This window comes from Erythranthe guttata, chromosome 14, assembly GCF_056151865.1.
Source record: "Erythranthe guttata isolate IM_541 chromosome 14, IM_541, whole genome shotgun sequence".
NCBI lineage: Eukaryota > Viridiplantae > Streptophyta > Magnoliopsida > Lamiales > Phrymaceae > Erythranthe > Erythranthe guttata.
In genome coordinates, this window is record NC_142546.1 from 22230006 (window position 1) to 22256624 (window position 26619).

A 26619-nucleotide genomic window follows, 5' to 3' on the forward strand; every position below is an offset into this window, starting at 1 on the left:
GACATATTACTAATATTTTACAAGTATGATTTTTTTTTTTTTTTGCAATGAATGAACTTGCAACAAACTATACACGTGCACTGGATATGTCTACATTCTCGTAACTTAAATGCAGTTGTCAAGAAATGCAGCATAATTCATGGATGAATATATATATATGTGTGTGTGTGTGTTAATTAAGAAATTCATGTTAATTAATTCATCAAACCTTCTATTTGCTAATGTTTTCAAACTGTCATTATTCACAGACATATAAAAAAATAAAAAATAAAAAAACCATCACCTATTAGCCAATATAGTGACTCTCAGTTAGATAAAATCAGTTGGTTAGTATCAAATTCCAGCATTCACAACACTCATCTCGCCATTGTGCCCAAAAAGTGTTCGGCTGCACATACATACGATACATATATTATATATATACACACACGCAAAAAAGCATCCTCGTTTTTTCGTATTAGTGAATGAAATACGCTCGGACCGCCTCAACTGCTGGGGCGTGGCACATTGGACAATTACCCATCCTTTCGACCAATTTCTCCGCGCATTTCGAACAGGTGCACATGTGCCCGCATCTGCATATGTCAATATATAAATAAACATGTTCGAATAATAACCGATATTTATATGATAAAAATAAACAGAACAACTCGTCACCTGTAAAGCAATGAATCGATTTTACTGTCCTGGCATAGGCAGCAAACTCCCTTCCTCACGTGGTCCCACTGAGATGATTCGTCACGAACCCGATTCTCCTCGGACGCATTATCTGCATTTTATAACAAAGAGAAAATTAAAAAAAATGAGATATGTGATATTAAAGTGGACTGATATATAATATTTTCGAGAGAATATCCAAATGGAATATTCTGTATTCACCTTGTGCAAAAATAGGCCGATTTAAAGCGGCGGAAACCTCTTGTCGAACCGAACGCTGCAGCTCGACTTGCATGTCCATGCATGCTTCGAGCATGCTCTGCATATCATCCATCCTTTGCTGAAGCCTAGCCATGTCAACCCTCAACTCGTTTATCACCTCCCAATCCTAGAAAATCGTAAATTCAATTTCAAGAAAATTAAATAAACGAAATAAAAATTGGACAATATTTAACTAAAGAGGATACTTAAAAAAGTTTTTTTTTTTCTTTTACCGTTTCAAATTGTTGATTCGAGATCCGGGGTGTCCAGATAGCACTGCCAAACTCCTCAAAATGAGTCGAAGAGGGGTTAAATAAATTTCTCTCGGCAACATTGTTAGATTGATCACGGTTAATTCGATGTCGATTTTCCTCGATTAAATTAGGAAAAGAAGACGCGTTATCCGTAATTTCCCAATTATCACCATTAACATGGCCCAGCCTTTCTGCGTGGGACTGCAGCACCTGATTTAAACTCTCCCGAAAACCGCTTTGAAGAAGACTCGAAACCCTTCTCCTACATAACATAAGATAAAAGTTGTTTATCGAAAAATCATCAAATTAATGCAGCAGATTACATAATTTAAAATTAAAAAAAATTAATGAGATAGTATATATACCGGCTGAAAATTTCTCTAAGTTCGATGGTACGAATATTATCATCGTCGGGGAAATAAAGCGTATTATCGAATCTGCCAACGTCTGCAGAAGGCATATCTAGCCAACTATCTATAGCCTCTTGCAAAACATTGCTCGGCCAGTCCTCGTTTAATTCTTCTTCCGTATTATATTGCTCTTCAATAATACGATCGTCTTCTTCACGAATATAAATTTCATCATTAAATTCTTCAGGCGAATCCGTGACCAAAACTAACAACGAATCGTTAGTTATAGTGACGTGGTTGTGTATGGATTCAGTTTCCGAAACTGTATCTTCTCTGACGGACAAATCTTGCTCGCTGATATTATCGTTGTCCGAAGCAGGATCCTCTGCTTCGGTTACTTGTACTTCAAGTTCTTGCGTGTTCGTGCTCTCGTGGGCCCCACTTCTTCCCGAATCCAACGCTGCTGTATACATCTCAGAAACCTCGTCTTCCCTGCATATTATTGACTCCGATTCACCGTTATCCCCATCACTGGTAGAAAAGTCGAACTCGGTACTGTTCGTCGAGGTGGGGGTAGAACTGTCCAATTTGGACTGAAATCCTTCCCTGTACGACAACCACGAATTAAACTAACTATTAGTAAATAATTACAAGTTCAAGAAATGGATCAGTCAAAATAGTTGACCATACAAAGACGAATCTCAACAAACGAGCAGCGGTTAAAATTACCTGAGATCGGAAACTGTTCTTTGCTTCAGCAAACCGAGTTCAGTCACAGCCACCGAAGACGGTCTTTCAGCAAGAACCAATCTTTCGTTTCTCAAGAACCTACCTCTAAGCAGTGCCTGCAGAGTGGGGTTTAATTAAGATTAGGTCGACGTGAAATTAATTAAATCTTGTTTATGGACTCGTAACGATGTAATAAACACCTGAATTCGATTTCGATGAGCAAAATCCGACACGGGCCTTTTCTCCGACAAAGCTAAAAGTTCGGTTTTTCTCTCACTTTGAGCCCTCACGAGAAGATCAAGAAGAGTCTGTCTACCACATATTCTTCGAATCGGCCTCCGTAATCCAGTTTCTTGATTAGTAATAACTAAACCGTCGCGCACTTGTTCGATTTGCGAACCGCAATTATTATTCCTCTGCTGTGTAGTGGTAGTAGTAGTCATTTGTACCCACTCTCGGATAATCCTAACCCGCTCGCATTCATTCTCACCGAGCCATTCTCTTTTTACATTCAGTTCGCTGTTTGCGTGGGGCCCGCTACTTTTCATCCATTCTCGAGAAGTTCTTCTCACTTTTTCACCTTCAACCTCACCGCCCACGTCGCTAGAATGTTCCGACACGATACTGTTGTTGTCTTCGTTTTCGTAAGAGTATTGTGAGATGACGTCATCCCTCGACCGATACTGATTCGCCATGTGCTCGCCCTCGAGATCCTTCCACATTTGCAGGAACGATGGACCACTGAAAGCGGGTGCGTTGTTCAATCCCGCAACAGCCATTTTTTCCGAAACTGAATATAAATTTATCGAAAAAAGATGATTGGTATCGTACCAATTAATCGCCGATAAGCTATTACAAATCGAACTGAAAATCCAATATATAATACATTTATCAAACAATTGGAAGTCAGATTTTAGCAATGTAAAGTCAATGAAAGAATTCATATTCAAGAACACAGAGATCAAACACAAAGTCAAATTAGATTTTTGGAATCCCCTTTCAAAAAAATAGAAAATCTATGAATGCTTGCAAAATAAACAAATAATTAAGGAAAAGCAAAAAAGGTGATGACTTGCAGATCCAATTTGTCCCTGACCAATCACAACTGACCAAAAGGGGAAGCCAAAGCAATCTGACAAAATTCAGATTTTTATAAAACATTTAAAAAAATTAAATTGAAATCAAGAAACAAAACCTAATGGGTTTGGTTTGAGGAAAAACTGATAAAAAAGTCTTCTTTGGTTCATAAGAAAAAAAGCCAATTCAAAGTCAAACCAACAGAGAACTCAGTTTGAAATATGATTACAGATAGATTTGAGAAAATCTAGTACAAAGTACCATTGATTACATCGGTAAGGAACAGACAGCAAACATTAGTGCATAGTGATCAAGAAAAGCAGACAAAATAGTACCTTTCTTCAACTTTTGTGCAGCCCAATTTCTTCACATCCAAAAAACCAATGTTTGAGTAATGGGGTAGAGAGAGAGAGAGAGAGAGAGAGAGAGAGAGAGAGAGAGAGAGAATCAGTTACAGAGAAAATTCATAGAGAGAGAGAGAGAGAGAGAGAAGAAGATGGGATTTATCATTTATGAAAAATAAATAGTAACAGCAAGAAATTAGGGGGAGGGGGCGAGGGGGCACGGCCGCGGCGCCAATTAATATATATATTTACACTTCGGAAATTTTGCCGTAGCTCTAACGTCTATTTTTCTTTTATTATTATTATTATTATTATTATTATTTTTTTTTTTATTTTTTTTTTTTAATTTTTACCTTTTTTGACTAATAACAATTAGCGACCGCCGCGTGTGAAAAGTTCCTTTTTCCTCTGTGAATTACCAAAGTAGCCCCAAAATAATCTATTAAGTTTAACAGTAAGGGCTCGTTCGGTTACCGCTATAAGGTTCTACTGACTAAATTTTAATTTGTTTGGAATATAATTACTTTATTAAAGAATGGTTTTTTTTTCTCATATAGTTTAATTCAACTTCCCTTGTTCCCTACATTTGATAATTTAATTTAGTATTTTGTATCTAATTTAAAAGATTTACTAGTAAATTTAGTTGAAGATATACGAAATATATGTTCTCGTCGTGTTAAGATTTTATATTTGGTCAAATATATCAATATTATTCCTTCTTGTATGTTCTTGACGTTCTTGTAGATTCAATACACGGTGAAATATATATCGAGATATTTTACATTTAATTTACACACAATCGATAGTACATACAAGTTGACCTGTGTAATATCTATATTGATTTATGCAAATCTATGTATTAGAGTATAATCATGTAATATTTACTTGGTCTAGATCACAATTTTGAATATTAAAAATTAATATCGATATAAAAAAGTACACCACTAGATTGCAATAATAATTTATAAACAAACAAATCCATGAAAAACTTCAAGATTCATTAAAGACGAACATTCTTTATATATTTAGTCAAATGATATAAAAAATTCCAATAATATTAATATAGTTAGTATTATCTAACGGCACAATTAAAAAGCAACATGTTGTTAACGCTCATCCACTAATAACTTTTAGTCGGCTTTATTTATATTATGCTACAAATCATGTCTTCGTCGTAGAATATTTAAAAATGAAAAAAATAAATATATAATATATAAAAAGATTAAAATAAATAAAGTAAAATGTCTCACAATTCCCCATCATAAGAAATTAAATTAATGGGGTTTAATCGACGTGCAGGGATAACCATAGCCATTGTTTCATTTGCTTTTGAATATATATTAAACATTTAATTATTGTTATATAATTAATAATTACTCTCATGATCATTCCAAATACATATGAGAATGGGCCCTTTTGCCCCTTTGTATTGATGAAATTCAGAGTTCGAGATAAAAGCAGATATATATTATTTAAATCACGCGTTATGATTCAAATTTAAATATTTAAATTATGATAAATATTTAAATTAATTATTTGAGTAGACTAAACTTAAGAAAGCAAAATTAATTGATAGGATGCATGGCACTAGTTGATGTTGGGATCATGGGCATCATGCATATTCCCATGCTCACATGTGTCTCTTTTATAACGCATACAAAAGCATATAATAATTAATATCTCAATGGAAAATATCTAAATTTTAAATGTTACACATATTTTTTTTATGAATAAATAGGTTCATGCACATTGATTTTACTTGAAAGATTTTAAAATTACAAAAAGATTCTAAATAACGTGGATATTCAATCCCCATAATAACAACTTATGAATTAATTATTTCAGGCTGAGAGTTTGTAATTTCGAATTATATTTATAGTAAGATGAAGGGTTAAATACAAACTTTATAATTTCATTTTCAGCCCAAGGAAGGTAAGGGTAAAAAGGTAATTATGGTCCACAAACTAACGATGTTAGAGATCCGAGGATTAACTGATAAGTTGAGTGTCGCATTTTATAATATATGTGGTATATGCGACAGTGATAACAATACGTGAGTACAATTTGTATTTAACCCAAATGAATTCATAAAATAAATTGAAGGATTGATTCGGAGGATTATATATAGCTAGGTGGATTTCATTTCATTTCCATCACAGTAACTAAAAAACTACAGTTCAAAATGAGAGTTAAATATTTAAAATGTAATGAAACAATTTCAATGGATTTGTTACTTAATTTCTATGATAATATCCATTATTTATCATTAACTGCAATTAATATAGAAACTAATTATTTTATTGTAAAACATGTTTTCCTTGCAGAATCATATGATGGTATGGTTGAAATTGAAAGAAAGTACAACTATAATTGAAATTCAATCCAATAGTGCAATCACGTCTTCGCTTTTTTTATGGGGGTCCAAACAACCTTATATTTCGATCATCCCATGAAAGGCAAATTATTGTGGCTAATTTAGTAATATAAATTAAATCTAATATTATTATGGGGCAAATTACGGCAACCCCTAAAGTAAGGTTAAATTACGAAAAAAATTCCAATGTTTTACAATCACCTCATTCAACTATATATTCTCTTACATGTTCACTCACCTACTAACTATGGGGGGTTTTTGTAAAAGAATACATAGTTGAGGGAGGTGGTGATAATTACCCAAACAGAAAGGGTTCTTTCGTAATTTTATCTTACCTCAAGAGTGTAGCCGTAAATTTCCCTATTATTTATATTTTTCTTTAGAAGAAAAAAATGAAGAAGAAACATTTCTAACTTGGTTGAAAATATTGTATATTAATAACTTTCATGACATTTTATTTATAAGATAATATTTAAGATTTTTGGTAGAAATTTTGAGGAAAAATGATTTATTTTATATAAAATGGTTTCAAATATAGCATGTAATTATAAAAGAAAATTAAAATAAAATAAAAGTTCAATGATCAACTTTCACTGCTATTGGACAACACCAAACATGTTGTGTCATTATATAGTAGCTATAAACAAATGCTAATAAACTTGTGAGAATTGAACAACATACAGAATATAATCTGGATAAATTAATTATTTCGCTTAATTATTTCGTTCTTCTGGCCTCGACTCAATAAAAATTTACTAAATTATTATTTCGAGAATTTAATATTTCACTAAATTAATAGAATTTTGTCGGCCCGGATTATATTAATTTATAGAGATTTAATTGTACGTATTTTTATTGTTGTTATTAAAAGAATAGGCACACATATACTTATAATTTTGTAATTTTCTTAAATTTAAAAAAATTTGTAGCAAGCACACATAAACTGTGCCATATTATATTAGAAGATAAACACATAATCAAAGAGCCCAATAATTTTAAGCACATGACATATTGGTCCTCAACTTTTGAATACTGGAAATAGCAAAAAATGGGACCATAAATATCGGATCGGACAATAGAAAAGAAAGTACAAGTAAACGTACCATGTGGTGCCTAACCATGAGCCATAAAGGCTAAAAGGGTAATTAACTTTAGTTGTATGGGCAACCAACTTACTTTTATTCCAAACCAGAGCTGGTCCACGGTACTTGTCCTGGTACTGCATGCACATTGTTTGGTCTGCAGGCAATCATTTAATTAAGGGTAAACTACAACCACCTCCTTGAGATAAACTGTAATTACGAAAAAAACCATTCTTTTAGAGAAATTACATATAGCCATTGCAGTTTGTAGATTTCTTACATTCCCCCCCTACAAAAGGGTGTTAATGTGCCTTAATTAATTATTAAAACAATAAGAGAGTTTTCGTAATATACCTTACCTCAGGGGTGATTGTAATTTACCCTTTAATTAATTTGCGATTATTTAATGTATCTTTAATTACTTTGCCCTTTCAATTATATTAGTTAGATTTATACCAAAAAAAATTGATTTTATTGATATTTGTTTTGGTTATGTGCTTAATTTTAAACACTGCAACTGCAACGGTGGAGGAATTATAAGTTACATCTGGTTATGTATATTGGGTGAATTTGAACTGTATATTTCATTAAATAACTACGGACTAAACACACATGCACATAAAATGTATGTGATTATGTGTAAATCTACAGTTTAAAACCACCGAATATAAATAAGCAGATGTAACATCTAATTTCCCGCAACGGTGCGACTACGCATTAAGGCCCTTAGGTATACTATAACTAAATCTACTGCATACTTTGCTTGACTAGTACACAAACTTCTCTTTGTAAACACAAATTATTTTATTATTTTTGGTTAACAAATAAGAAATTTAGTTTTTGTTTTCTTTCTATAATTGTACTCACAAAGAAATATCCGTTTTTGAAACCGAACCAAAAAAATCGATTAAACATTTAATCTAATATTTGTCCTCCTCACCCGATACTACTCTGGCCATGACTTCACGAAAATTTCGAAAATTCCACAACAAATTACGAATAATCGAAACTTCAATTATTACGAGAATCGGAAAGTACTTCAAACATTTTACATACTTTCCAAATATCCAATACAAGTTCGAATCATGACAAATTAAATAACAATTGCAATGTCACACCAACACTCGAAAAATCGAAATATACCAGATAGAGAAAAAAAAAGAAAAAAAAAAGGAAAATCAATCCAACCTTCGACACTCTTAATATCAAATCAAATAAACAAATAAAATTTTAAAAATGAAAGAATAATTAATCAATATCGGAATCACAGTAAACCCTCGTAAAACTCTGCGACGAATTAAACGGCACCGTAACCTGTTCACAGAGCACCTTAAGCGTGCGATGTATTTTAAAAACCCCGATCTTCATCCGGATCGCGGCCCGGATTCTCACATCCAGGTCCACGTCACCGGATCCCCGCTCCATTTTCAAATCCCGGGCCACCGCGCCGAACAGCACCGCGTTCTTCGCGACGAGATCCATATCCAGATGAGTCACGTTCCTCCTGCGCTGATAAAACGGGTGCACGTTGTTCACCGACAGCTTCTGGTCCTCGTACGACACCGTAACGTCTATCCTGTCGTAGTAGACCGAGATCCGCCGGTTGGGGTTGTCGGCCCGGAGCACGAAGTGGAAGCTGGCGTTCAGGTGGTCGTCCTTCGCCAGGCTGTAGCCGCCGATCGAGCCGTGCTCGATGGAGTATTTCAGTTTCCTCGGCTGCACCGCCAGCCAGATTATCAGGATCGTGAGGCCGGTGATGATTATTAAAGATAGCAGAACTCCGGCGATGCACCTGCAGAGGGCGGAGTGCCGTGGCGGTGGTGGTGGTGGCGGCGCCATGGTGGTGGCCGGTGAATAGTATATATTAGTTAGTTAGTTAGTTATAAGTGGGTTTAATATTTAGATATCGTTTGTGGGGTTGATTTTTATACAGGTGAAAAGGGTTGTAAGAGAAACATATACAGCTGTGATTTCTTGCATGAAACTCAAGAAATATACGAGGAAGAGATTAGGGTTACATGGAAGATGAATATTCTTGTCTTGGAGAGGTAATTAAACTTAAAGAATTGCTTATTTAAAATTGGCGCGAATCGCTTGGCGCTCAAGGTATACTTAAACCATCTTTTAAGTTGTTCTTTATGTCATGGATTAATAATTAATAATTAACATTAATTATGATTTATGATGTAATCTATTGTTCTATACAGTTTTGACAAAAATATTAAAAAAATAATATTGTTGCAGCGTGTGGTATTCAAACATGTGTTTTTACGTTGCATTATAATATACTAGCATTTTTTTCCCGTGCGATGCACGTGATATTATTTCAAATGAAAAAGAATAATCAATTTAATATATAATGAGAAAATATAGTACACTAACATAGAAAAATTTAATAATGTAGTATTATAAATGTTACATATTAAGATTTAGCAAATCGAATTACACGGGATATTATTTCATAAGTGAAAAAGAATAATCAATTTAAAATATCAATAGAAAATATAGTACACTAACATAGAAAAAATAATAATGTAGTATTATAAATGTTACATATTGAAATTTAACAAATTGAATTTCTATCTTTATCTCTTAAGATTTGAGATATATTAATGAAAAATAGGAGATTAATAATTGTTGGAAATTATAGTTAGAAAATTAGTAGAGAACAAAAATATTAAAAATAAATAATTACATATGTACCTTTAGGGTAGGATTCTTCACGATTTAGTTTTAATTTTGATAATTGTCGAAAATGATAATTAGAAATTAGTAGAGAAAAAAATATTAAAATAAATAATTACAGAAATACCATTAGGATTTCTAGGGTTGCCCAGTGTTTTTTTTTTTTTTTTATATAAATTTTGTTTTTGCAAATTCAACTTTTGTTTTAATTTCTCTTAAAGTAAATTGTTTTTTAAAATAATCTTAAAAGCATATATTTTAGGGATTTTTATGCAAAAGTCCCCAACCAAGCATGTTTATTATTCTAGGTTTAGGGGACATATCTCTTTTACCAATAAGCCCATCCCTTTAATATTTATTATAACTAAAGGAAACATTCATGTATATCCCAATATTACCCTCAACCATTTATACCCAATTCTTAATTGTAATCCAAATTAATCAATTTTGTCCATAAAAGTTCAATTTTGACCACAAAAATTCAATTTTGACTTTTTTTTGGAGTATAATTTAATATGCTCCAATTTCATCCTTAACTTAATTTAATCTCAATTTGACCCCAAATTTCACAAATTATTAAATTTTGACCCAAAAATTTTTTTTTTTCAAAAAATATTTTTTTTTTCAAAAACTTTTTTTTTCCGCCGGATTCCGGCGTTGACCGGCGGTCAACGCCGGTCTCCGGCGTTGACTTTTTTAATTTTTTTTTTTTTTTTTTTTTTTTCTTTCTTCCGGATTTTTTCGCCGGTTTCCAGCGTTGACCGGCGGTCAACGCCGGTCTCCGGCGTTGACTTTTTTTTTTTTTTTTTTTTTTTTTTTTTTTTTTTTGCTTTTTTCTTTTTTTTTTCTTTTCTTTTCTTCCGGATTTTTTCGCCGGTTTCCGGCGGTCTCTTTTTTTAGTGTTTTTTTAAGTTTTTTGTTTTGTTTTGTTTGGTTTGTTTTGTTTTTCCACGTCCGCCGCTAAACGTTAACCGTAATTGTGCTGTCACTGACAGTAAATTAACGTAATTATACTGTCAATGATAGTTAATTAACGTAATTGTACTGCCGTTGACATTACATTTATGTAATTGTGTTGCCGTTGACAGTAAATTAATGCAATATTATATTTTTTTATTTATTATTATTTTTTTCTATTTTTTTTTGATTTGTTGACAAGTCAACGTAATTATATTACTGTCGTTGACAGTAAAATAACTGTAAACACAATAATATTACTGTCAACAACATCAATATTATTATTTTTTTGTGGTGTTTGTATTAATATTACTGTCTATTATTGTAATATTACTGTAAACACAATAATATTACTGTGGTTGACGGTAATATTACTGTTTGTTATAGTAATATTCCTGTCAACCACATCAATATTATTCTTTTGTTTGGATATTTTGTTTGTTTGAGTTATTCACGGAGTAACGTAATAATATTACTGTCTACTATTGTAATATTACTGTTGCTATAGTAATATTACTGTTGCTATAGTAATATTACTGTCACTCACAGTAATATTAATTCTTTTGGTTTTTTTTATTTTGTTTACATTTGTTGAACGGACAACATAGTAATATTACTTTATTATACAATGATAATGAATTTTGTTGTGTTAATATTAATGTGCTAGAGATTAATATAGCAATATCACTGTGTTAAACTATAGTTTAGTTAATTTTACTGTGTTTAACAGTAATATAGTTAATATTACTGTCATTCACAGCAATATTGCTGTTTAAACGGAAAAAAAAGTTACAGAAAAAAAAAAAAAAAAAAATAAAATAAAAAAAATAAAAAATTAAAATTAAAAAGTCAACGCCGGAGACCGGCGTTGACCGCCGGTCAATGCCGGAATCCGGAAAAAAAATCCGGAAGAAAAAAAAAATAAAAAAAAAAATAAAAAAAAAAATAAAAAAAAAATTAAAAAGTCAACGCCGGAGACCGGCGTTGACCGCCGGTCAATGCCGGAATCCGGAAAAAAAATCCGGAAGAAAAAAAAAATAAAAAAAAAAATAAAAAAAAAAATAAAAAAAAATAAAAAGTCAACGCCGGAGACCGGCGTTGACCGCCGGTCAACGCCGGAATCCGGCGGAAAAAAAAAGTTTTTGAAAAAAAAAAATTTTGTGAAAAAAAAAAGTTTTGGGTCAAAATTGAATAATTTGTGAAAGTTGGGGTCAAATTGAAGTTAAAGTAAGTTAAGGATGAAATTGGAGCATATTAAAGTAAGAGGGGTTATTTTAGTCCTTTACATAAATCTGGACCATGTGTGGACTTATTGGTAAAGGAGAATATTGTCTGGATCTCTTTATGAATAAGTTCCCACTGATGGGCTTATTTGTAATATGCCCTATATTTTATTAGCTTAATTCCACTTTACATTCCTAAAAAACTCAAAACACAATAATTCATTCAAACTGCACCCTAAATTGAATCTTTAACTGTTAATTAGCTAATTTCATGTTTTTAATGGTATATTTTTTTTAGGTGAATCTTTTTGAACACACAAAAACTGCAAAAACAAAAAAATTACACACTAAACTAATTGAAAGCTATAAATTTTTTGGGCCGTCGATCGGTCATTCAAGCATTAATTGTTGGTGTCAACACATCTAATGCGCCGACGAGAACGTGCAGGTCACACGCTTTCTTCGTTCAGACATTGTGACGAGGAGAGGTCTTTTGCAAGGGCTGACTTTTCTGGGCCCGTATCTTTTGATGGGCCTTAGCGGGCTAGATCTCCCAGTAAGCGGGCTTTGCTTCATGGGCCATCTTCTATCCAGATCAAATACGATTGATTACATCATGTCTAAATGAAATTGTAATCTGTTTGGGCTTACAACTAGTAAAGCCCATACAAGGCCCGTCAATTTAACGGACGTTTTCGGATGTTGATCGAAGAAATTACACGCGGTCGGTTAAAATTCATATCAATTAAAAAATGGAATATATGGGGCAAATTACGGCCACCCATAATGTTTGAGTAATTGCAGCTATCCCCTCCTTTTAAATAATTTTACATAAATTTTATGTAATCGGTTATTTACCGAATTAAATCATATATTCAGTTCGGTAAACGATATGAAATGTTGGCGTATCGTAATTTCGGTTCAGTTTTACCGATTTAGGGATCATCCCTAAATTTAACCCTTGAAGAGTTTTTTCGTAAGATAATACATAGTTGAGGAGGTGGCTGTAATTACCCAAAAGAAAAGGGGATTTTCGTAATTTGACCATAACTCAGGAATAGCTGTAATTTGCTTTAAAAAGTGTGTCGATTAAATTAAACATGGAGCAATGGAGGTGGTCGCCGCATATACCTTGGAATATAATTATACCATACACTTTGCAAAACCATGGGAGAAAAAGGAAGCATATTCTACTGTCACTATTAATTTTCTTAATATTCCAATATCATGACCTCTTCACAAACTTATATCTATATATATTAGCCACCTTTGATTGATCTACTTATTAGCATCACGGCCGCCCCCTCCGCCATGGGGCCGCCGTGTTCTGGCGGCAGTCGTACGTGGTGGTGCTGGCTGTCGACACTTCATGGGTTGGCTAAACTTTATTGATCAAAGAATTTCGATTTCGTCGTCTCCTCCCACAGGGCAACTTCAATAATCCTTTGGCATTATTTTCATCATTCATAATTCATAATTATTGTTAAGCAAGAATTGTTTTCGTTGGATCAATTTTCTTATAATAGTATATATGATCTATTAATATTGTTTGTTATTCATTTGGGGTTTTCTCTATTGTGTTGTTATTTCAGTGCGCATGAAAAAACAAATTCAGTGTGTGGAGATATAAGAAAATTCATAGTTGATAATAGATGTAATTATCAAATATGAGGATTTTTTTTTCATAGTTTAATCATACATCACCGATAGTTGTAATTTATCCTTATTATTATTATTATTATTATTATTATTATTATTATTATTATTATTATTATTATTATTATTATTATTATTATTATTATTATTATTATTATTATTATTATTATTATTATTATTATTATTATTATTTAATTATAATTATTATATGTATTGTGAGAATGTTGATGAGAAAAATGTAATGAACTGAATTAGGGAAATTCGGAGTTTTCAACGATGCTATCTGCACCATAAATAATGAACCGATCTTTCTCGATTTTTCAAAAATGAAAAACCGTAGACACGGTTCGACACACTACACGGTTCAAATTAAAACAACTCGATTTTCGCTTTTTCGCTCGATTTATTTTGCTTACCTGTATTAATTAGCCAACGACAACTTTCACCGTCTGCACCAACCTGTAATACTCTATAAAAGCCCTAGAGCATTTTACAACTTCACCCACAAAGGAGATCCATTTGCATAAAGAGTCAATTTTTGCTACATTTTACAAGTGTGAATTGCAATCGATTAGACTATCAATTCTTCAAGGTAAGTTCTTTTGCCCCACACAAATCTTATGTTTTTCTTTTTCATTCATTTAATTTCTTGTAATTGCATTTTGACATCGGCTAGTTTTTGTGTTTAATTCAATGATTTTTACTCCATATAAGTCTAAAAATCACGGTAAATCAACATCGATAATAAACAACGATGGATCTATTACAATTAAATATTCCTTTTCAAAAAGCAAATCGGAGAACCTTGTAAAAAAAATTAACGTTACGACTCAGTAACCGATGAGTGATACGATTCCATTTATCATACATTTTCAACTTTTATTTCCATATATCGTTCGGGTATGAATGGTGAATTTGTTAGAATTAATGTTCCTTCCGTAAAGCAAATCGAAAAAAGTTTGCGTAATTCGATAATCGTTAAGATCGATGAACTTTAGGTGCGTATGTTTAAGGCTACATTAAAAATAAAATAAAAAATAGAGTATAGAGTCAAAGAAGTTGGTGTAACTGAATTCTATGAGTTTCTTTATTATATATATTTTGTGGTAAAGGTAATGATTTTTTTTAAGAGTAATAAAATCAATTATTATTATTTTTTGAAAGAAAATCCATTATTGACTTCACTTTAAAAGGTCAAGGTCAAGGTCAACAATTCCTGAACAACAATAAGTTTGCAATGTATATATTCTTTTATGGATTTTGTTAAATATTTAAATATATAGTTTCAATTTTGAATTTTGAATTTTCTTTTGGATTGTTTGGTATCTTTTGTAGAATAGAAGTCTTTTGAGTTAATTAACTTATAATTAGTGATTAATTTGGCTAAAATGTTATAATATATAAAAAATAAACTTATGCCAAAAAGGCAAAAACTAAATAATATTAAATTATTTGAATTATATTACTTTAATCCGGCTTTCCCCAAAAATAGTATTAGGGCTTCAGTATTTTATTTTTCCAGAGTAAATAAAAATCCTGACTTGGCCCAATCACAGTGTTCGTGGCCGAATCTTATGTTATTATAATTTTATTATTATTTTTTTAATTTTTTTATATATATAATATGAGTGAAAAATTGAATATTCGAAAACGTAAGCATATTATGTTTGTATATATAGCGGGAATTTAAAGATGTAGAAGTTATTTTATCTGAAACGTGACTTTTGCTATACCTACAATATGTTGGGCTGTTTTCCCCCAAAACGCAGAACGATTCGTCTTCTTCCCTACACATTTTGCTTCAGCAGAAATCAATCCGCCGCGGTTCTCTTTCTCGCCGGCGCTCGCGGATTGTAAGGTATTCGGAAAATCTTCTCCCCTTTAGGTTTTGTGATTTCATCCCATGGTTTGGGTTTTTTTCTTACCTCTGATTTCAGCAATATTTTCGTGTCGAATGCTGATAATATCTGATGGAGCAATATCGACACAATCGATTTTTTTTGCGAAAAACATGCAGCGCGGGATGAATTTTAGGTTTAATTTTTCATATTTGAAACACCCTAAGTTGTATGTTTTGCTGATTGTATCTATGTTACTGTCTCATCTAGCTTAGTGGATTCATGGGTTTTCCGGTTTCAGTGATAAAATATGCAATCCAACTAGACTGTTAGCAGGCTTTTTCTCTCCTTGTGTTAGTTGTGTTTTATGAAATGGCTTTCCTTGCTCTTCTGTAGTCTTGCTTCTGAGAGTTTGTTATTTACCATTGGAAATTTTGTTGCTATTTTACCATCCAAGCCCTTCCTGTAGCTTTAAAAATATCCTATATGCCAGCCAAACATTTTATGAGGTATCACTTATCAGTGTAAAAGATTCGAGCGTTTCATCTGCTATGAATTAATTTCATATTCAACAGGCGATTTGTGACGAATAATTGAATGAATATTATGGTCAGTGAACCTTGTCGTGATAATACAGGCCACGTGACTCAGATTTGCTTAGTAACAATAGATGTGTTTAAATTTAGGGCTTTGTCTTAAATCCTTGGTCCCAAATTCAAGGGCCTTTACCCGGAGGCTGCGGCGGCGTAGGGAAAAATAACACTATTGACAGTCAACATAGTTGTGAGGATGACATTCAAGCGTGCGTGGTTCCTTAAGTATGAAAGAGTACTTTTACATAATATCCAACCTAAGATTTTGCGCTAAGAATGTTAAGAGATTACTTTGTGTAAATATAAATAATAGAGTGAAAAATAACAGATTGAGAGATAAAGAAATATGTAGCAAATGGTTGGACCTTTATGTTTAGTTACCCAGAAATAAAAGCTGGTAATTTTAGATTATAGATAAAAAAGTTCTTCGCGTAGGAGTTGGCACACACCACTATAACAGTAAGAAAGATGTTACAATAAAAACACTAACACTCATGTGACCTATGTTCAAAGTGTGCTTCTATTCCAGGGATTCATGCTTATTTTTAGTTCTGTAGTATCTGAAAACAATGATTATAATTATGTGGAAGTTCCATCATTAAGATGAAAACTTATATAGTTGGATCCAAAAGCACACAACAATTGTTATATGATGAGAAGAGGACCTTGCAAGAAAAGCTAGTAGTTTCTAGTTACACATCTAACATGATTAAGTTCATATTTGTTATCTTATGTAATTGCATGGTTCTAGACATTATAATGTGTTTTCTACATCATAAAGCAAAATATCGTGAAAGTTTGCAAATCTTTGAAACCAATTATTCATTTAATTTTTTTGGATGTCATTCTTTGTTGCAGGAATATTCATGGATAAAGTCAATAGCCAGGGAAATTACAATTCCGAAGTAAGCATGATATTCAAAAACTAACTCCTTCATTTTGGGCTTTGTCATTTTGGTTGATAACACCAGAGATAACTTTATTATTGATTTTCTTTACCCTTTTCATCTTTCTTCCCGAAGAGTAGAATATTAGGTAGATAGATAAATCTATGGCTAATTAAACTGTTCTTTCTTCAATGGTCAGGTAATAGGATTTATTACTTGTTGTATTTGCACCCTGCATATCCTGATGATCACACATATGATATATGCATGGATATTGCCACTTCATACTAAGTATTAAGACATTTTGGTCTATATTTTCAGTATAGTTTCCGCAGGCTTGAGTGTGTTTCTACCTGTACGTCACATGCACATTTAAGTGTCATGCTTGTGGAAACTCTATTGAATGAAGATATTTGCAGGGGTGGGATTATTTTATGTATAATAGTAGTTCTGACATGATTTTTGTTTATATGTACATGTATAAGTGTGTGTGCGTGTGTGTGTGTGTAAGCCAACAGAAAGAAATTCCAAGGTTGTATATCTAGTACTACAAAATTGAATTGGGCGAATAAAATTTGCTCCTGTTGATGAACATGAAGTAAAGTTATTATATTCTTAATAATACATAATGCATGAGTGAAACAGCAGGTCGCAGGATTGGTGATAAGTGAATATTGTGTATACATCGTTAACATAGAAACAATGCTGCACTTCAGAAATTTCTGAGTCCAAATGCCAACTTGTTGACCAATCCAACCCGGTAGCTGGTAAAAACACGAAATGTTGCCTAGGGCCATGTGCACTTTCTGCTAAACTTCTTCCGTAAATATATGTTGTTACCTTGTAAAGCACAATATAACATAAATATGAGTGATACAGTTGTATGAGATTATGTTGAGAGATGTGTGAGATTAGAGATATGAGTCATACAGTAGATGTTTTGTGCAGAGTGAGAAACCATGAGGATAGGCATATAATCAATTGCTATACACTGGTAGATCATAAAAAACAAAACAACGGAGCAGCCAAAATGCCTTTAAAACTTTTTTACCCCTTGAACTAGACGGTCAATAAACCTTAGCAAAACAATATCGTGGGCGTTTCACTGAAGATCTTCTATAAATGGGTCCAATGAATCTAAGTTATTAACTGCGGTTGATCTTTATGTTTAACTGCAAAGACATTGCCTGAGTGTTATTGGGGTGGAAAGGGTAGTACTAGATCAAGGGTTCCAATCTCTTTGCGTTCGGTTGTAGGCAATTTTATGAAGCCAAATTACAAAAGAAAATATGCGGTTTATCTTTAATCATCATGCTCTCCCTGTTTCTTAGGATATGAACTCTAGCTGATTTTTCACTTGTTGAAACTCAAAGTACAGGAAACTATATTATTTGCAAGCTTTTCTGGTTATCAGTAAAACTTGGCAACAACAGAGTACTGTTATAACTGAAAATTAGTTCTCCAAACGTTTCTTGAAATAATTGCTTCATATGTCGAGGAAGTGAGTAATTTGAATAGGGAAGGGTCGAAAAAAGTAAAGTTTTGTTACGACCTGAAATAAAAAGGGAAAAAAATCCCAACATTCATCTTGCTTACCTCTCTCCTCGAGGTCTCTTTCTTGACTATTGTGCCCTAAGGATTCGTGGTACTGAAATATTTGATCCTAATGGAATAGAAAATTGGGTTTAGAAGGGTAGTTTCGTGGTAAATTTGAACAATGGTTGGTTGAAAATAGTGGAAGCTACGTGTTTGTTATGAAGTTGGCTTGAATTTATGCTGCAAAAAATGTGGTAAAGGCAATTCTCATGTCCGCAACAGATATTGCTGTTTTAAAATTGTAGGAGCATGAACATAGTTGGGTTCAGTTGGAATTTCAAAATCTGAATTCCACGAGTTTTAGTGAGAGAGTTATTTCAACATGACACAACAGGCAAACAGCCCTCAACTATGACTGTGTTCATATTCTGCATAAGAAACTCCTTGTTTCTTTCCTCTCTGATTCCATTCTTTGACTCATGTTATTTTTGTTTTCTTCCAGTATGAGCAGATTGTTCCTGAGTATTTAATCCATTTTAGTTTTGTCTAACTCCGGAAATTTGAAATCAAGAGAATCTTTTATTGTTCCTAGTGTCTGATATTTATGCTTTCTTTTCCCTCTGACTGATGTTACCATCTGCTGTTCTTCTGTTACAATCTTGAAGGACATGGATTCAGGTGAAATTGTGGTGTCTTCCATTCGAGCAGGGATGAAAAGGGAGTTTGCTTTAATGATGAAGGCACAATCACAGCTGGGTGGGCTTTCAGCAAGCAGAAGGAGAGTGACCAGGTCCCAGAGTTCTGGTTGTTCCAGCAAAGGCGTGCATGGTGATGTTACGATTAGTAAGAAAGCGAAAAGGTCTGATTCAATGAAAATAAAAAAGGATGCAGAAGAAACATTGGGAAGGGAGGCTATGAGGAAATTGGAGCTAATTGATATTTCAGATGGAGAGGAAGGGGCAAAGGTGGATGTGATAGGTGTAGGCACTAATGTGAGGGATGAATGTCGAAGTTTAGAGCCTGAGTTGGTTGCTGCTGTTGATAGGATCGAGGAAGAGAAAGAGGAAGAGGAAGTGGGGTCTGATTTTAGGGAATGCACCTTGCAGCCTTTGGTTATGCAATCACCATTTCCTCAGGTTGAATGTAGTGATAGAGATTTTATTCATGAAGATGATAGAACACTTGGAGGAGCTTCTTACTTAGGATGTGAAATAACTGGAGAGGCTACAAGCAGTTTGACAGATAAGCCATTGAGGAGAATTACTCGCTCGGCTTTGAAGCTGCAGGATGAGGAGATGGAGTTAGGATCAGGTGCAGGAGTGGTAGAGAATGACAGTTCATTGACTTTGACCACTAGTCCTTCAAAGTTAGAGCTGAAAATGTCCAAGAAGGTGGAACTGAAAAGAGTTCCCAGGAAATTAAAAGATCTTCTGGAGACTGGGCTGTTGGAAGGCCTCCATGTTCAGTATGTTCAGGGATCGAAGGTAATTTATTTGGCAATTGGTTTGCTTTGTGTGTCATTTTTTATATATATGTGACTGGTTTTCCTCTTTCCTCTTAACATTGACTTTTCAGGGGAGGAGGCGACCAGAATCTGAACTTCAAGGAACTATTCAGGGAACTGGAATATTGTGTTCATGTGACGAATGCAATGGAAGTAAGGTAAATGCTCGTATCACTACTTATTACCAATTAGTTTGGATGATACCGTTCTACTTACTGTTGACTTTTTTATTTTATTTGATATAGGTCGTCACTCCTAATCAATTTGAATTGCATGCACATAGTGGAAACAAACGCCCTCCAGAATATATCTATTTGGATAATGGGAAGAGTCTCAGAGATGTTCTGAACGCATGCAAAGTCGATCTATCGAACTCACTGGAGTTTGTTATCCAGAATGCTATTGGTCGTTCTGTTTATATTACTGCTTTTTGTATCAGTTGCAAAGGTGATTGTCATGCTTATTTCTTTACATATGTATGACATTATGTCATTCCCTTTATTTTTTATTTATTTTGTTTTTGGTTATATTCTTTTAGGATTGATTCCTGAAGCCGGTGCTGGCAGATCAATGCTTCTCTGCAATTCATGTTTCCAACCAGAGGAGTCTGATCCCAGCCATCCTCAGATTAGTGATACCACACATAGGTAATCTAGCTAGTTGTGAGGACTAAATCAGTAAAACTATATTAGATTTAGCGCATCTTCTTATGAATTGCTAGCACTACCCATCTTTTCACTCTAACCTTATCATGAAAAAACAGACTCAAGGATCTCATGTTAGATAGTTGAGAATTATGGAAAACTCCTTTTTCTTGTTCCCCTCTATTGAAAGTGGTTATTAAACTCTAAATTTAAAGTAGATGAGCATGTTAAGAGATAATGGAGAGAGAAAGAAACGCGGGGAGGATTTATTCATAAGTTATTCAACCGATATATTTATTTTATTGAGAACGGTTGAGTTGAAAAATGAGTTCAAACATAACATTCATATGCTCATGTATTAATATGCAAACAAGAGCACGGGTGTGCCTTATAGATAACATTTGCATAACCAAATACTTGCCGGTTTTGTGTCTGAAGGCTGAAAATAAAGCAATAATTGAGGAAATAAACTCAAACATCTCAACTCCAGTTTCTTGGCTTCATATCATGGACCAGTGTTGTTGGTTATTACCTGCTTATTACATGGACAAATAGGTAGACATATAGAATCTTTCACTATGGGAAGAGCACACATTAGTTCAAGGGAAATATGCCACTTAAAGAAATTGTTGTTAAATATATATGGAAGTTCGTCCACCTTGTGTATAGCTGTAGAACTCCACTGTCGCTAGCATTTCGTATTTAGTCTGTCAATCTATCTACTTGTACTGTGGATTTAACTGAGAGGTTCATGGCGAGCATTTTAGGTCTCCATTGGTTGATTCATCCCCTCCGGATACATCTATTTGTCAGCCTGAAGTACAAGAAAGTGTTCAAATTTCTACAAATAGTCAACCTCGAATGAAACGTCAAGGGAGGCTCACAAGGAAGTGAGTACTTTCTACTTTGCACAGTGAAGAGCCATCTTCAAATGCATCATGTTTTTGTGCTGATTCTTGTTGCTTCTTTGCAGGGATTTAAGAATGCATAAATCGGTCTTGGCAGAAGATGTGCTTCCTGATGGCACGGCTTTGTCATATGTTATGCATGGAAAGGTGAATTCTATGGACACTGAAAGTAATTCAAGGTTTCTTGAAATCATATCAATATGTGAAATGATTGTTGATGTTTTCTTACGTTCTTTCTATGGAGCAGAAAAAGCTTTCTGGTTATAAGAAAGATGGTGGTATCTTCTGCATCCACTGCAACGAAGTGGTATCTCTTTTTATTTGTTGTGTAATTATAAAACCACTTTTTGATATACCTTGAAGTTATTAATATGTGACGTTGGCAACCTTATGTATGAACAGGTGAGTCCCTCACAGTTTGAGAATCATGCTGGTTTCGCTTCCCGTCGAAAGCCGTATGTGTTCCTTCGAGTCTCTGATTTCATGATCTTTTATTGGGTTACAGTCTTTTGCGTTGCACCTGAGTGCTTTTACTTTTTCCACCACATTTACATAATATATAACTGGGGCAATATAACATAATGTTCCTATGTACAAGAGTGGAGGCTCTGTTCCATTTGGTTTACCTTAGCTCTGCTTGGCTTGTAGGTACATGAGTATATACACTTCCAATGGAGTGTCTCTGCATGAGCTATCCCTTGAACTATCTAAAACCCGTAAATCATCTACAGCAGAAAGCGATGACCTCTGTTCTATATGCGAGGATGGTGGAGATTTGTTATGCTGTGAAAATTGTCCACGAGCTTTTCACAATGGTAGAATATTGTTATGCTGTAGAATTTATTATGGGTTATTTGGTGTTTTATATGATTTTACAATCATACAAAAGTTGCAGTTGATTAAAAGTGTATAGCCTATAGAATATCCTTCAGTTATTTTCCAATCTATTATATCATTTCCACCTGGTTTTTAGGTCTATTCTTTTTCTATTTTATTGGTAAGGTTTGTAACATATTAATCTTTAACTAACAATCTTCCCAGGTCCTGTTTTGGTTAGCTTTGTTGTTAGAATTTCAACCCTTCCCCAGTTCTTACATAGCGTACTCTGCTTTCTTTCATATGTTTTGCAGAATGTGTCGGTCTCCCAAGACTCCCGCAAGGAACATGGTACTGCAAATATTGCCAGAACATGTTCGAAAAGGAAAAGTTTGCGGAGTACAGTGCAAATGCAATTGCTGCTGGAAGAGTTCCTGGTGTTGATCCACTGGCAGAAATAACCCAACGATGTATTCGAATTGTTGAGACTTTTGAAGCTGACATAGGTGGATGTGCCATATGCAGGTTCTCTATCTATTTCTTTTTCATGTATCCCGAACTAGTTAACATTTGGTACGTACTTCGATAATATTTGGCATTTAATTACAACGTTTGATTGCTGTCACAATGAAAGTTAAGGATTATTTCCTAGAATCTTGTAATTGTAAAGCAGAAAAATATGTTTAAGCTTGATTACTTAATTCTAGTCTGTGGATATTCTTGAATATTTGACACTCGACCATGTTAATTAGTATATACTTCTCTATGTTGCTTCACTAAGGCTCTTATTCTGTCTTCTAGTCTTCTCCCCCGAACACCTCTATGTTTTTTTCCCACTTCTTTGCCTTTTTCTTTTTATATATCCTCTGTAACTATGTTGAGATTTGGTCTATGCAGAGGTCACGATTTCAGCAAGTCAGAGTTTAATGGGCGCACAGTTATTATATGTGATCAGGTAATGCGTTTCTTATGCTCTTGCTGAAACTGTTTCCGGAATCAGGTTGAAATGCTTGCTGTTTCTGATTTTTCAACATGATAAATCGTGTTTGGTTTTTTGTAGTGTGAGAAAGAATACCATGTCGGCTGTCTAAAGGAGAAAAATATTGACGATTTACAGGTTTGTAAACCAGTATATTATGTTCATGACTACTCTTAGTTTCCAGAATCCATAGATGCACTTAGCCTACTCTTGTAAATGATTGAACTGTACGAACTGCAGGCATTACCTGAAGAGGAATGGTTCTGTAATAAACAGTGCAGCAGTATTAACTCTGCCCTTCAGAAGTTGATTGGCGATGGTGAGCTTAGGCTTCCAGAAGCTATTTCCACAATTCTGAAAAACAAACGTGATGGACAAGGTTCGGAGCAAAATCCTGAGATTGATATAAGATGGAGACTGCTCAGCGGGAAAAATGCCTCAGAAGATACCAGGGTGTGGCTTTCTGGCGCTGTCAGTATTTTTCACGTGAGTACCTGTTGGCTACTGTTTCATCGAGTCATTTAGTATTTTTTCGTCCTTTTATAAATTGCTTATTATGAATTTGCCTCATTATATGAGTTATGATTTGTCGTTATTCTGAAATCTTCATTTTCAAGTATTAGGGTATTTGTTTCATGAGCCAACTTAGTGATGACATATGTAGTAATCATATCCTTCCTTCATAGATTTGCAACATTGTAGTGTTCTAAAGTGGCAATAGTAGAACCCTGGAAATGATCCTTGGAATCAAGTATGAAACAAAATATGCATGCAGTGTCAATTGCTGAGTTATTTAGTCCTCCACAAATGATCATATTGGAATTAAATGTCAGAAAAGGCATCTTGGTAATTTTGCACTAGTTTCTATAGCCATTCTTCACTTTATAATCCCCATCTTTTCATAATTCTGTGACATCTTCGACTATCATATTCGAATTCACTATCTTATTTGAATTATTGTGCAACTTTGACCTGAACTTTGATAAGCTTGATATCTGTGATGATTAGATGAACAAGAAAAAGAATCATCCTTCATCATTTATTACTTTTAATTACACTCCGCATCACTGTGAGCATGATTAATGTAGGACTGGTATTATATCTTTCTAACAGTTTCTATTTGATGCTGATTGCTGAAGGTGGCAGCCTGAGCAAATAAGTGCTAATAGATTGATTTTATAACTGTGTACTGCAAATAAAATTTAACGCCCGGCAAATGCTTTCTAGTTTATTTGGGTAATCATGCTTTTCTACTGATGGTACTGTTTGAGCTTAAGAAAATTTTATGACAGTTGATTTCTATGTACCAAATTTCTTCAGGACCGATTTGATCCTATTGCCGATGCTAGCACCAGCCGTCTTGACCTTATTCCACACATGGTTTACGGGTAACAAGTCTACTGTACTTCATCGAAAGCCTTGTTTACACCTCTTGTATGTTATTGTACGGACTGTCAACTATTGCTGATATCTGCAGGCGGCACTTCAAAGACCAGGATTTTTGTGGCATGTATTGTGCCATACTGATTGTCGAGTAAGAAATACTGTGATTTTTCTATTCATTTATTTTATCTATTCATTTTTTAGTTTGACCTAAAAGAAAGTCAATTATTTCTACAGCTCCGTGGTAGTATCTGCCGGAATGTTTCGGGTTTTTGGGGAGGAAGTTGCGGAGCTGCCGCTAGTCGCAACAAGGACTGATAGTCAGGGGAAGGTAGGCTTAATTAGTTGAACCCTAATAAGAGCACTAGTCTTGTGGGAACTCCCTTTTGCTTTATTCATTATAAGAAGATTTAGATACAATATTCTCTCTTTTTTTTCCTTCCACTCGCTGCCTTGTATATTTTACGAATCCGTATTCCTTTTGCAGGGGTACTTCCAGTCACTCTTCTTCTGTATTGAGGACATTTTAGCATCCCTTAATGTGAAAGACTTAGTACTTCCTGCTGCCGATGAAGCAGAATCTTTGTGGAAAAACAAATTCGGGTTTGAAAAACTTAGCGAGGAAGAGGTTGGTTAAAAATCTTTTAGGCCTGTGTATTATATATTATCCATTGGGTAACCGAGAAAAAATAAATATATATATATATATATATATATATATATATATATATATATATATATATATATATATATATATATATATATATATTAGATACGTAGGTGTGTTTGCGTTTATATATGGGTGAGTCTTGTGTTTGACTAATATATCTGGTTGTTGCTGTTTTGCAGTTAGATGAATACAAAAAGAGTTATCAGATGATGATCTTTCAAGGAACATCTGTGCTGCATAAACAGATAATATCCAAGTCTTGAAATACCAAACCTTCTCTAAAGCAAAGGTTATACTTTTTCTTTTTGTTCATATGATAGATGTGAAAATTTCAGGTACTTTTGGTAAGGTAGAAATCCAGGCTGCAGGTCTGATCCTTGCTAACGTAGGGGGATGTCTGCATTGTTAGGATATTTCGATCAATTTTGTCCAAGTCTGGAGAAATTTTTTGTGTTCCTATTTTTGAAATGAATTATAGTTACTTCTATCAGTTACCGTCTTTTCCCCTTTGCTGTTCATATGTTGGTTTCGTATTGTATGTTCCAGTGCTTGATATTGCCCTAGATGAAGCCAAGTTGGTTGAGTTAAAATTAATGTATGATGAACTCATACAATAGTTAGAATTTCTTTTAATCATAATTCTAAAACGATCAATGGTGTAAAATCGTCCGGTGTATTTCATCGAGCGTAGCATGTACAAAATATATCAATGTTCTTATAAACTAAATGTAGATAAACATAAGGACACAAGTGTCAGTTTTTTGCCACGAAAGTCATTGCATATGTTCTTTTGTGATTATGCCTTTAAATAAATATTGAAAAAAAAAAGAGCAAAAATTGCATTTTCATGCGCATTAAGTAAGCAAACTGTTGATGATTTACATTTTATGTATGAAATTAACCAAGAAAATGAAGAATACAATGCAAACCCTAATCTAATAAAACAGTAGACGAAAGCATTGTTTATAGTGGTTCGACACCGGAATCTTTTTATTGATGATACATGGGATTACAACATACACAACTCACTCAAAGCTTAAAAAATGATCAACAATAGGGATCACTTTTCTGCAGTCTCTCTCTCTCTCTCTCTTAAAAAAAATAAAAATATATTAAAAAAAATGAATAAAAAAAAGAAAACGATAAACCAAGAAAAGTCGTGCTAATTTATGAAAGCGGGAAATCTTGGAAATTTAAAATTCAAACAAGTCC

At 33.6% G+C, this 26619-nt stretch overlaps 3 protein-coding genes across 4 annotated transcripts; 1 reads left to right on the top strand and 2 right to left on the bottom strand.

Annotated features, from left to right (window-relative positions):
- Positions 1-190: 190 nt before the first annotated feature.
- On the bottom strand, positions 191-3952 carry LOC105959097 (uncharacterized). Its single transcript, XM_012983128.2, has 8 exons — positions 3664-3952; positions 2452-3041; positions 2252-2367; positions 1538-2128; positions 1152-1434; positions 880-1045; positions 658-769; positions 191-575 (listed from the first exon to the last, which is right to left on the bottom strand). Exons 2-8 carry the CDS (start codon positions 3028-3030, stop codon positions 458-460), a joined length of 1965 nt encoding a protein of 654 aa, XP_012838582.1. The 5' UTR covers positions 3031-3041; positions 3664-3952; the 3' UTR covers positions 191-457.
- A 4169-nt stretch (positions 3953-8121) lies between these two features.
- On the bottom strand, positions 8122-9123 carry LOC105958864 (Late embryogenesis abundant (LEA) hydroxyproline-rich glycoprotein family). Its single transcript, XM_012982869.2, has one exon. It carries the CDS (start codon positions 8965-8967, stop codon positions 8377-8379), a length of 591 nt encoding a protein of 196 aa, XP_012838323.2. The 5' UTR covers positions 8968-9123; the 3' UTR covers positions 8122-8376.
- Positions 9124-13887: 4764 nt separating this feature from the next.
- LOC105959098 (uncharacterized) lies at positions 13888-25897 on the top strand. Of its 2 annotated transcripts, XM_088814464.1 has the most exons (21): positions 13888-14241; positions 15419-15507; positions 16939-16985; positions 19169-19987; positions 20079-20165; positions 20253-20454; positions 20546-20654; positions 21419-21541; positions 21625-21706; positions 21807-21866; positions 21962-22014; positions 22208-22374; positions 22690-22900; positions 23273-23330; positions 23436-23492; positions 23595-23840; positions 24675-24742; positions 24832-24888; positions 24975-25068; positions 25225-25365; positions 25587-25897. In XM_088814464.1, exons 3-21 carry the CDS (start codon positions 16947-16949, stop codon positions 25668-25670), a joined length of 2757 nt encoding a protein of 918 aa, XP_088670590.1. In that variant the 5' UTR covers positions 13888-14241; positions 15419-15507; positions 16939-16946; the 3' UTR covers positions 25671-25897. The 2 variants fall into 2 exon arrangements, with proteins under 2 accessions (XP_088670590.1, XP_012838583.1); XM_012983129.2 differs by lacking the exon at positions 13888-14241 and having other exon boundaries at positions 15265-15507.
- Positions 25898-26619: the final 722 nt, after the last annotated feature.

Coding starts and splice junctions, on each gene's coding strand:
- LOC105959098 (XM_088814464.1), top strand. CDS start 16,947: ATGGATAAAGTCAATAGCCAGGGAAATTACAATTCCGAA. Junction 21,707..21,806: donor CATATGTTATGCATGGAAAG/GTGAATTCTATG, acceptor TCTATGGAGCAG/AAAAAGCTTTCTGGTTATAA. Junction 25,366..25,586: donor AAAAACTTAGCGAGGAAGAG/GTTGGTTAAAAA, acceptor GCTGTTTTGCAG/TTAGATGAATACAAAAAGAG.
- LOC105958864 (XM_012982869.2), bottom strand. CDS start 8,967: ATGGCGCCGCCACCACCACCACCGCCACGGCACTCCGCCCTCTGCAGG.
- LOC105959097 (XM_012983128.2), bottom strand. CDS start 3,030: ATGGCTGTTGCGGGATTGAACAACGCACCCGCTTTCAGTGGTCCATCG. Junction 1,046..1,151: donor CGAATCAACAATTTGAAACG/GTAAAAGAAAAA, acceptor ACGATTTTCTAG/GATTGGGAGGTGATAAACGA. Junction 576..657: donor ATCGATTCATTGCTTTACAG/GTGACGAGTTGT, acceptor TGACATATGCAG/ATGCGGGCACATGTGCACCT.